The sequence below is a fragment of the Microtus oregoni genome, unplaced genomic scaffold (assembly GCF_018167655.1).
Source record: "Microtus oregoni isolate MIOR12 unplaced genomic scaffold, Mior012 000004F_ref0000308, whole genome shotgun sequence".
Lineage (NCBI taxonomy): Eukaryota > Metazoa > Chordata > Mammalia > Rodentia > Cricetidae > Microtus > Microtus oregoni.
The window spans coordinates 6553422-6565256 of record NW_024543063.1 but is presented as its reverse complement, the minus strand read 5'-3'; the positions used below and the strand labels follow the sequence as shown (position 1 = coordinate 6565256).

Genomic DNA, 11835 nt, shown 5'->3' with positions numbered 1-11835 from the left:
CCATCTGTAATGAGGTCTGGTGCCCTCTTCTGGCCTGCAGGCATACACACAGACAGAATATTGTATACATAATAAATAAACAAATATTTAAAAAAAATTTCTATGTTGGACCCCTTAATGCATCTATCCTCAAATGTTTTTATTTATCTCTTTAAAGTGCCCCATTTGGGTTTATTTTATTTGCACTTACTCTATTTTTATTTTTTAAAAAGGATTTATTATTTTTAATCATGTGAATGCATGTGCTCCTGTGTAGGTATCTATACGTTAGCACGGGTGCCCTCGGAGGCCAGAGAAGGTATTGGATTCCCTGGAGTTGGGGTTCCCTGAAGTTGGAGTTACAGACAGGTGTGAGCTTTGCCATATGGGTGCTGGGAACCTAACCCAGGGCTTCTGCAAATGCAACACACTCTCTTAACCATCTTTTCATTACCTACCCCATTGTTATGTTGTGGTTTCTGCAGAGGTCAGATGGCTTCTAGGAGCCAGCTGTCTCCATGCTGTGGTCCAAACATCAGAGAGGGCCGCCGTACTTCCTGAGCCTCATCTACACGCGGCAGACGCCACAGAGAAGACCTGGCTCAGCTCCGACAATCCAATTACTGAGTTGGTTCAAGGGCAACAGCTTTATTTCATTATGTGATATTTATTACTACAGCAAATAATTAATTTATTAAAATATGTGCAATAAAATATACAGTGCATATGGGTTAATAAACAGCTAGTATTGACAACACAATGATGGTGCTCTCGTCGCAGGAGAGACCTCTGAAACATGTTGTAATCTTGGAGCTAATACTGACAGGTGTGTGCGCTGGGGAGCGTGCGGGTCACGTGGAAAGCAAACTCAAATTATACAGACTTCGCAGGGGTTAAGGAACAGTGGCAAGCAGTAGAAATGGCTGTAAAGGACATCTTCCTTAGTGTCCAGACTCCTAAAGGGTGGCTGAACAAACACAGTGGTTAGCGGGCAGTGGCTGGGAATGGTTGCTTGCATCTTAGCTTTTCCTTGGGCATCCCCGGGTGGGCAGGGGTGAGCCTCTCCCTGATGAGCTGGGGCCGTCACCATCTCAAAGATGCTCAGGGTGGCTCCTGAGGAAGAAACTACTTCTTCTTTTTCCCCTTTTTCCCTTTCTTCTTGCCTTTATCCTTCTCCTTGTCTTTGATGCCGCCGATTGTTAGTGACAAGATTCGCTTCTTCCCGAGAGGGGTTTTGGCATACCAGTTCTGAAATGAGAAGATGTTGTGGAAATGATTGGATGGGAAAATACCAAGGTAATCCTGGTGGTAAAGATGTATCGGCTAAGAAGGGGACAGTAAGTGGCCGTTAGGCACTGGGCATTTGACGTGTGTTCAGTACAAACGTCTCATTGAATTTCTAGCTTGGGTTTCTGTGACTTGAAACTTCTCCTCAGGTAGTTAGTTGTGCTAGAGAACCACACAGCAACCTCCACACACAGTCCTTCCTAATTAAGACTGCCCCGGGGATGCGGCTTTCCTGGTAATGCGGTCGTTACCTCACATGTGGTCAGCTATTAGTAGCTCAATTGGTAGACATGTAAGACCACAGGGGGCCACTCAGCATCCTCTGAGGGAGATGTGGAAAACATGGCACTGATAATATTTTATTTACAACCCAAGAAACCTTTCAATGTACAACCTTACAGATAATTTCAGAAAATGATTATACTGGATGCTATTTATCCATTTTCTTACAATTCAGTTAAAACAAGATTTCTTTCTCCCTCCTTTGCTTCCTTTCTCTCGCTCTCTTGTGTGTGTGTGTGTGTGTGTGTGTGTATGTGTGTGTGCGTTTGTGTGTGCCCACATGTGTGCAGGTACCTTCAGAAGCCAGAAGAGGGCACTAGATCCCCTGGAGCTGGAACAATAGCAGTTGTACATCACCTGGCGTGGATTCTGGGAACTGAACTAGGGTCTTCTAGAAGAGCAATAAGCACTCTCCTGAATGCAATGCTTCTCTCTCTAGCCCAGTTTACAATTGTACAGCCCCTTGACATATGTGAGAGGACTTCCTTAGGAACAGCACACAAAAAGTGAATTCCTTCTGGTTACATGACACAGATCCACTTGCTGCTGCTCTTTGTGAGTGGGAGACTGTTTCAGTCATCTGTCTCAAATTTGTTTTCTCCTGTCACTTAGATGCTAGTTTAGCTGGATATAAATATTAGTTAGATGATCATTTTCCCTCAACACTCTGAGCATATAAGTTACTGTTTTCTGGCATCTTCTGCTGTCAAAGAGATGTTTGATCACACATGTTGTTTCTTTGGGGGCAATCTGAGAGCTTTTAAGTGGAGTTTGTTATCTTTTCTTAGACTTCTAAGAATTGATAAAGTGCATTCACTCCTTGTCTAGCTGTCTACTTGTAGTTTATTTTTAATCTGACACCTCATATTTTTAATTGGGGAAAATTCTCTGCCAGTCTCATTTTAGATGTGTGTTCTTTTCTTCTGAGAATTCTGATAATTGAAGGTCAATTCCTTTGGACGTGTAGATTGCCATTCCAGTTTTCTAACTTTACGTGTTTTGCTCATCTGTGATCCTCTGTAGCGGAACTCCCCAGGACCACTTTCCAGTTCTGTGATTCGCTCTTTGACCTTCCTTACCTAGTCTGGAGTTCACACTTGCCTTAGTTTTTGCCATTGAATTAACTACTGTATTTTTTCACTTATAAACTTTGTTTTGTGGTTTTAAAAGATAATGATCTCTTATTTAATTTTTTGTTTTAAAAGTGCATTTCTATGCAAGTCATATTTTTCCTTATTTTCTTGAACATGTAATTATATGTATTCAAGCCATTTTGTCATATCATTCATTTAAAAATTTTTAATGCTTTTTTGAGATTGTAATATAATTACACCATTTATCTCTTCCCTTTGCTCTCTCCAAGTCTTCCTATATACACCTCTCCTTGTTCTCTTTCAATGTCATTGCCTCTTTTCTCATTAACTATTGTTACATGAACACTATATTTTCTGCAATGTTTTCCTCTTCTAATTTTTACATTAATTTTAATGGTCTGTGGTTCCCTGACCATCTGCAGGCTAAGTTTAGTGTCTATGTCTAGCCAACAAATAGCATATTCATTGAATGTTTACTTTAATGTCTGTTAATTTTTTTTCAGTATCAGATATTCTGTTTGGTTCTTTTTCTCTAGTGTATGTGTTGTCCTTTTGCAATATTTCTGGCTTTTTGTAATTTGATCACACTTAATATGTAGTGTCCCTCAGAATGTTCTGTAAGTTCTTAGTGGTCCCAGTTCGGTACTGGTATGCCATGTCATTTCCTTCTGGGTGAGAATGCTTTTTGTTATGAATTTGTTTTCTTCAGGAGTCATGTTTCTTGTAGGAATCAGATGTCCCTTGACTTGGATGCACTTCTACATAGAGTGTTTTTTCTCCTTGCTTTTCATAATGATTTCAGGGGTTTTAATGGTCATACAATTATGATCATTAAATACAAATATTTTTAAAACATGTTAGCACTTCAAGTTGAGATTCTGGTGCCCTGGAGTAGTGCTGATATGAATCCTTCATGGACAGTGTGCAGGCAAGGTGTTTAGTATTATATGGAACATTTTTTATTAAACAATCCCTGATTGCGGCCTGAAAGCACCCCAATTCTATTCAGGGCCCATTTTGCCATTAGCTGGGACCAAGGTTCCCACATATGTGTACCTTATGCTTCCAGGACTCAGCTACATGCATTATCCCAGAGGCTAGTACCTGTCTGAGAGTTCCCCAAGGACCATTTCCTCCTTGTCTTAGCCTTGGTCCCGCTTTTAGAACTTCAGTGCTGACTTCTTTCTTCTTTGGTTTAGAGTCCTGCTAAGGAACTTGATCTTGGAGTGAGCCATGAATCATGGCTCTGCTGCTCTTGGCTGAGTGACTGTACAGTTACCCGTTTCTTGTATTGCTTTCCTTTTTTTTCTCTGGTGTTTTGGAAAATTACTCAAGTCTGTATTCAAAAACAGCACATTTAGGACTTCACAGTCCTGGAAATGGTCTTACTGACCTAGGTCAAGGCATCAGTAGGACTGTGCACCTCTCTGAAGGCCCCAGAAGAGAGACTGTTCTCTTGCCTTCTGCAGCTTCTGCTTTTCCCCAGACCCCTGCTCTTCTGTCTGTGGTTCCCCGTCCATCCACAGGCTAGCGACACAGTGAGTATCCCTCCAACTGCCCCATCTCTCTCCCGACCTCCTCTTCTCTCAGGATTTCACTGAACTTACTGGAACAGGCCAGGCTGGTCTGAGGATCTTAGGGTCAGCCAACAGCAAACTTATTCTTCCTTTGCCTTGCAAGGTCTGTGTACCAAGCTCTGCGTACCCACTGTGGTGGTTTGAAGGAAAATGGCCCCCAAAGGGAGTGGCACTATAAGGAGGTGTGGCTTTGTTGAAGTAGGCGTGTCCTCGTAGGAGAACGTGAGCCACTGTGGGGGTGGGCTTTGAGGTCTCTATCACTTGAGCTTTGTGCAGCGTAACATGCAGTCAACTTCTTGTTGCCTGCAAGATGTGGGACTCTCAGCTCCCTCTCCAGCACCATGTCTGCCTGCATGCCACCATGTTGCACATGCTGACAATGAACTGAACCTCTGAACTGTAAGCCATCCAGTTAAATGTTGTCCTTTCTAAGAGTTTCTGCGATCATGGTGTCTCTTCACTGCCATAGATGCCCTAAGACACTCACCATACTTCTTATAGATCAGGCTGTTTTACCTATAAAATAAAAGGTTATGAGGTCTAAATGATTATACCATCTATAGATTTATACACTTTCTCTGCCACATCCAGGGAACAGGACAGAATGTTCTGGAGGAGCTGTGAGCTCAGTAGATACATTCTCAGAAGCACAGTCAGGGAAAACGTATGGGTCTGATTGTGCACCATGTCAGCAATGGTCATCACAGTATCCAGGAGTGTGATGACATCATCCCATCTGTTCCATAAATGTGTCACTAGCAAATCTATCGAACATCTAGTTGGGGCTAGGCACTGTGCCTGCTGCTACACTAATGATTAGGGAATAGGCTGATGGTGGGGAAATGATGCTGTTTCTTTAGAAATGAACGGAATGACTAAACCCCCCCAGAATGGAGGCAAGAGGCATATGTGTTTGGGCCCACAGTCACAGTCCTCAAACACACAGCACAGGCAAAACTCCTAGAGGTCAATTTGCAAAGCTAAAAAACCAGCTTCAAGTTTTAATATGATAAATTACATTCCTCAAAACAAGGTGGAAAGCCAGTGTTTTAGAAAGGGGTAAAAAAACAGAATTCCAGAAAAGATTATGTCTCTGGGAGATGATGATCTGTTAACTAATACAGTTAGTGCATCAGAATGTTCAGCAGTTAACAGGACAGCATAAAAAACTTCAGTGCTCAACAAACTGGCTGCAGTTGGAGGTTTTTTCTTTCCCAGTTTTGCAATAGCTGGGGTCCATAAAACATAGCAATAGGCCAAATCCCGTCTGTTGTCTGTCTTGCAAAGAGCGTTTTATTGGGACACAACCATCATCATCTATGTACACACTGGGTAAGAGGCTCTTGTGTTATGATTCACAGGTGGCCCAGGCAGCAACAGCAAGGCTGTCAAAGCCTCATGTTCTCTCTGGGTCTTTTCTTTTCCTTCCTTCCCTTCCTTCCTTCCTTCCTTCTTTTCTTTTCTTTTTTTCTAGATGGCGTTTCTCTGTGTAGTCCTGGCTGTCCTGGAACTCACTGTGCAGATCAGGCTGGCCTCAGACTCAGAGATCCGCCTGTCTCTGCCTCCTAAGTTCTGGGATTAAGGGTGTGTGCCACCATGCCCGGCTCTCTCGCGCTGGATCTTTACAGGAAACTCTCATCACCCTGGTGACACTAGTTCTGGGGCATTATTATTTTTTCTTTTATTTTTGTCTCTTTTAAAGAACACAGATTCTTTTCTTTTTTTAAATTGAGCTATACATTTTCCCTCCTTTCCTCCCCTTCCCCTTCTACCCTCTCCCATGACCCCCACACTTCCAATTTACTCAGGAGATTTTGTCTTTTTCTCCTTCCTATGTAGATCCACATATGCCTCTATTAGGGTCCTCTTTGTTGTCTAGGTTGTCTGGGGTTGAGGAATGCTCCTACATTGCCGATGGGAGTGCAAATTGGTACAGCCCCTTTGGATATCAGTATGGCAATTTCTCAGAAAATTAGGAAACAATCTACCTCAAGACCCAGCAATACCACTTTTGGGTATATACCCAAAGGATGCTCAATCATACCACAAGGACATGTGCTCAACTATGTTTATAGCAACATTGTTTGTCATAATCAGAACCTGGAAACAACCTAAATGCCCCTTGACTGAAGAATGGATAAGGAAAATGTGGTACATTTGTACAATGGAGCACTACACAATGGTAAAAATTAATGACATCTTGAAATTTGCAGGCAAATGGATGGATCTAGATAAAAGCATATTGAGTGAGGCAACCCAGACCCAGAAAGACAAATATAACATGTACTCATTCCTAAGTGGCTTCTCGACATAAAGCAAAGGGACATTATTTTTATGGTTTCTCACTTCCCACTGGAGTACTTGGGGACAAAGTAGGAAGGAAAAGCAGTTTAGGCTTGGTAGAAAAGTAATGCATTCTAGAGGGGAAATTTGAGCAGGCTCTTGGAGGTGAAAATCTTGAATGAAACTTTGAAGCCTCCTTTTGGTGGCAGTGTGACACTGTGGTGACCTTCTTTGGCACAGGTAGTTTTCATCCCTTGATCTAGGACACACCTTTGTTCACACTGAGCTAAAGCAATGGTTCTCAACCGGTGGGTCTTGACCCCTTTGGAGAATGAATGGCCCCTTCACAGGGGTCTCCTAAGACCATCAGAAAACATAGACATTTGCATTATGGCTCATAACAGTACCAAAATTATGAAGTAGCAATGAAATAATTGTATGGCTTGGGATTATCACAACATGAGGAACTATATTAAAGGGTCCAGCACTAGGAAGGTCGAGAGCCACTGAGCTGAAGGAAAGGAAACAAACAGTCTTTGAGGAATGCCTACAGCCTAGGCACCGGGACAAGGGCTCCTGTGTCTTAGCCCCGCTATGTGAATGGAGGGAGCATGGTCCTTGGGTAGCTTTGTTCCTCACAGAAAACAGGATGTGGGATGAGAGCTCTCTAGGTCCCCTCTAGATCTAAAACCTCTCACAAATGCACTAGAATGTTCCCAAACACTAGCAAACTGAATTTTATGAGCTGGCTCATGTTTCATATTGTATGTATATAGGAGACTGAGAAAGGAGGGAGCCTGTGGGGACAGGGGCCAGATAGCTTCAGCTTGATATTTCAAGAGTAGTTTTCCCTATCCCAAACTTGTTTCATAATATAAAATGTGAAGTGAAAACAGAATAAAGGATGAGAGAGAGAGGGGAATGAAAAAAGGGAGGGGGGAGAGAGAGAGAAAGAGAGGGAGGGAGGGAGAGAGTGAGTTTGAGATTTTGTTTGCCGCAGGCAGGGATGGAGATTGAACCCAGGGCCTTGTGCCTTCTAGGCAAGAGCTGTGCCTCTGAGCTCCACCCCCACATTCCCAACTCTGGAATTAGCAGCTTTGAATCCCACAGTTTGCTGTTACTCTCTAAGGCCACAGACTGCTGCCTCTCCGAGAGCCAGAAGACATGTGCTCTACCTTCCGGGCGCAAAGAAAACTCAGAAGACAAAAGCCTCAAAGAGGTTGTGATTTCAGAACGGTGCGCCTCAAATTTCCCTGAATGTGGCAGGACTCGAATCCATGGAACCCAGGCAACTGGAGGGAGAGAGGAGGTCACGTGATCAGAGTTTGCCTAGGATTTGGCTAGCAGGGCATTCTGTTACCTTAAAACTCTCTTCTTCCTCCTTGTACACAGGGTTCATGCTGGTCATCATGGTGATGAACTCGACGGCCGTGAGGGGCTTGTGTGGCTGCTGCCGGATCCTGCGGTCTGTGAGGACCTCTTTGATCACTTTGACGATCTGCCCCTGCGTGAAGCCGTCGCTGACTTTAGACAGGCAACTGATGTTCAAGGCATTGGTGAGCACACCTCCATTGCGCGGGATGATTTGCTTCCACAGAACTGTCAACATCCAAGGTGGCGGGAAAGACGGAGAACAAAGTCGCGGCAAGGTTAGCAGCCTTAGCCAAGTCTCCACCCAGAGCCCAGTCTCACCTAGAGAAGAATTTCTCAGAGAAACCCCACCCCAGGTGTCTTGCAATTCAAATGAGGAGACAGCTGAATCCATCTCCTCTGGGGACTTCTCCAGCATAGGAGGTGCATATAGGAGACCCTCAGGTCTGTAGTTTCACTTGGGTCCCTTGTAAAGTCACACACACACACACACACACACACACACACACTCACACGAAACTCACGAGGTTTTAATGTGGCACCTGTAAAGATATTTAAAAACTTCCAAGATGGGAATTACCCTGGGCATGTGTGGTGTCATTGAGTATCATGTTTCCTCATGAGTGTGGATAAGTGGAAGATGCATGCCTTTATCTTTTTAATTACAAGGCTCATTTCTTGTATTATCATTGTAACCGGAATAAGAATACAGAGTCCCATTTTTATTAGCCAGGCCCCACATAGCAACAGCACACACTGGACCCAACAGAGCAAGTGTGTTCCCTGCCCCCCTGTTAGCTGTCCACACACTGGCTGACTGCAGCCTATCAGATGGGTGCAGGTCGAGGGTCATTTCTATCGCAGCACAGGGATGCAGAGAAAAGGAGTTACAAAATGCTTAGTGCTTAACTTTAGAGACAGATCGATGCCTTGTATGATCTTCACAATAACACCATGTCCAGCATGCTGTGTCCCCATTGCTCAGGGACCTTCAAGGGGATTTCTGGGGCCTGCTGTTTCCAAACTGGGCCAGATGAGGAGTATTCTTGTGACTGTCTGTCTGTCTCTTCATTTGGAAGGTCTGGTGAGATCCCACAGCATTTTAACATCCTCAAGGAATACCAAAAACTACATTTTAAAAATGACCCAAATCTGATGATTGGGTCCATTGGTCAGGGGTTCATTCAGGGTCTATTCAATGACTCTATTCACCCAAAGCAGTCAAGATGTAAAGTTCTGCTTATGACAATGAGGGCTAAAATGGCTGAGGGAAGACCCATGACAATGTTAGGGAGTACCACCGCCCAGGTAAGAATTGCCCAGTGTTTACTCCTGGGTTGGGTCCATGGCTCCTGGCCTCCTGGGCTGTGGGTATGGCCCTTAAATGAGTCAAACTGCTGCATCATTAGGAAAAATGTTTTTGGGGGCTTGTGGAGGAAGCGCCAGGGCTATGGGGAGCTCCTATTGGCTCAAAACAACACAACAGCAAACTTCTTAGAATCCTGCTATGTCCTTGATGGGTTTATTGGGGTTGGAACTCCAGTTAGTGCTAGCGGGAGAAGGAAGTAAAGCAATGTACCTGAAATACTTGGAAGTCCCATCATGGACAGGGATTTCTCTGTACCTGGATTATTACCGTGATTCAAATTAACAATGCCTTCAAGTTTCTTAACCCCGTCCCCCAATCATCAGCTATGAAACATGAACTACAGAACATTGTGTGTGTGTGTGTGTGTGTGTGTGTGTGTGTGTGTGTGTGCGCATGTGGAGACAGAGCATAGCAAGCCTGGAGAATTTGCATCCAAATATAAGCACTACAGAGTTAGAAATCAGAAAATACAAACTCCAGCAAAAATGGCAGACAGCAGCCTCAGCTAGACAATGGTGTCACTTCCAAACAGCTTTGGCTTTTGCCCAAGCATGTTCAAGCTATAGAAGAAAAAAAAAAAAACAGTGGTTCCCAGTGGTGACTCTGGCAGGTGAGGCGGGGAGAATCACAAGTAGCTGAAACCACAGCAGAAACCAAGATGGAAAGTCAGATAGCTTGGGTCTTTGTGTACACAAGACTGCTACAGGTGGCACGAGGTGGAACTGTCTCTGGGTGAGCAGTGAGAGCCTGGGCACCCCAGAATCAGAGCCTCCATCCTGTCTCTGCTGCATGTCAGGTTGCAGTAGGTACAGCCTTGGATTCTCCTGACCTAGCTCATCCAACTGCCTAATATGAGCGATCTCTATCTCCATCAGTCATGGAATATACAGAGTCTGGTGTAACCAAATATGTTTCCTATATACAGAAACCAGATTTACACACACACGTGCACACTCACGCACAACATGAAAACAGAAGAGAGACTCTCTGGGGGAAAGAAAGGGACTAGAAGGTGGAGGAGAAGGGAGCTGGGATGGTGGAGGGGGTTCTATATTAGCAAGCTACAATGATACTACATGACACCGTTTTAATAAAACTCATTATTCTGTACAGCAACCAGAAATCATTTAAAGAAAACAAAAAAGAAATGCATGATGCTAGAAATGGCATAGCGCTGTTCTGAAAATTTCTCAGGATGCACACATCGCTGACAGCCCAAGGCTCATTACCCCGAGTGGAGGCACAATGCGAGAGCAGTTAGGGGACTTGTCCACCTGCCCACAGTCACCTTAGGACTCGGTGGATGAGAGCAGACGCCTGATTTCCACCTTGTGCCTGATGAACTTGACCTATTCACCTTTAAAAGAATATCTGATGGGTGTGGTGGCACATGCTGGGACAGAGGCAGGCAGATCTCTGGGAGTTCAAGACCAGCCTGGTCAACATAGTGAGTTCCAAGTCATCCAGAGCTATGTAGTGAGATTCTGTCTCAAAAGAAGGAAGAGGAAGGAGGAGGAGAAAGAGGAGGAAGAAGAAGAAGAAGAAGAAGAAGAAGAAGAAGAAGAAGAAGAAGAAGAAGAACAAGAACAAGAAATTTATGGTGCTACTGGAGCCACTGTCCTCAGAACTTACGGGACCTTGCATGGAAGTCTCACTTGAGACAGGAGCTCCACAGTGGGCCCAGCTGGCAGGCAGCTGGTGTGACCTAGGAGTACAGATGGGGAGGAACAAGTACAGATGTCTTAGGGCTGGTGTGGGTGGGGGGAGGACCCTGTCAGGACTCAAGAGTGTCCATGACAGCGAGGGGCCTTCTGGTGGGAACTGTGTGTGTGTGTGTGTGGGTGCGTGTGCATGTGTGTGTGTGTGTGTGGGTGGGTGAGTGCGTGTGCGTGTGTGTGTGGGTGCGTGTGCATGTGTGTGTGGGTGTGTGTGTGTGTGCGCACGCGTGCACATGCTCTCACATGTAGAAGTCAGAGGCTGATGTCCTATATTTTAGTGACTCTCTACCTCATTTCATGAGATAGGATCTCTGGTTGAACCCAGAGTTCACTGATTTGACCGAGCTGGCTGGTAGGCAGGTGGAGGCAGGTGGAGATAGGAAGTCCCCTGTCCCTGCCTCTGCAGAGCGTGGACAACAGGCATGCATCACCATGCCCAGCATGGAAAGTGGAAGCTGGAGGGGGTGGCTCCAAGCTCAGGTCCAATTACAGGTCAGCAAGCATTTGCTGCCTGGGCCATCACTCCAGGTCCATCTCGCACTTCCTCTTTTGGAAGGGCAGGCCCCTTACTACAGACCAATCCCCATTCCCTCTCCTTTGTGGAGAAGGGGAAAAATCTGGGCTCGGCCATCTGCTATTGTTGTCCCCAACTGACCTAACCCTGGCTGGGTTCACCATGACATAGTATCTTAGCGTTCATTTTATCTTGAGCTTCTCGAGTGAAAGAGTTAAGTGATATGATTTGGGGGAGTGTCTGACCCTCTGGGGCCTTGAATCCCAAACAAACGTGAAGACATTGGCTCTGCATTCATCCCCATGTGGGCGGGGCCTATGATGAATTGTGTAATTAGTTAGGTAGACCCTCGGGGAGATCA

At 44.9% G+C, this 11835-nt stretch overlaps 1 protein-coding gene across 1 annotated transcript in view; it reads right to left on the bottom strand.

Moving 5' to 3' along the window:
- Nucleotides 1-693: 693 nt before the first annotated feature.
- Nucleotides 694-11835, bottom strand: part of Iqca1 (IQ motif containing with AAA domain 1) — a 125027-nt gene continuing 113885 nt past the window's right edge. Inside the window, exons 18-19 of the mRNA XM_041650471.1 lie at nt 7863-8101; nt 694-1227 (exon numbers count right to left, since the gene is read on the bottom strand). Of these exons, the coding sequence (XP_041506405.1) occupies nt 1105-1227; nt 7863-8101 (362 nt within the window). The 3' untranslated portion in view covers nt 694-1104. The remainder of the gene's footprint in view (nt 1228-7862; nt 8102-11835) is intronic.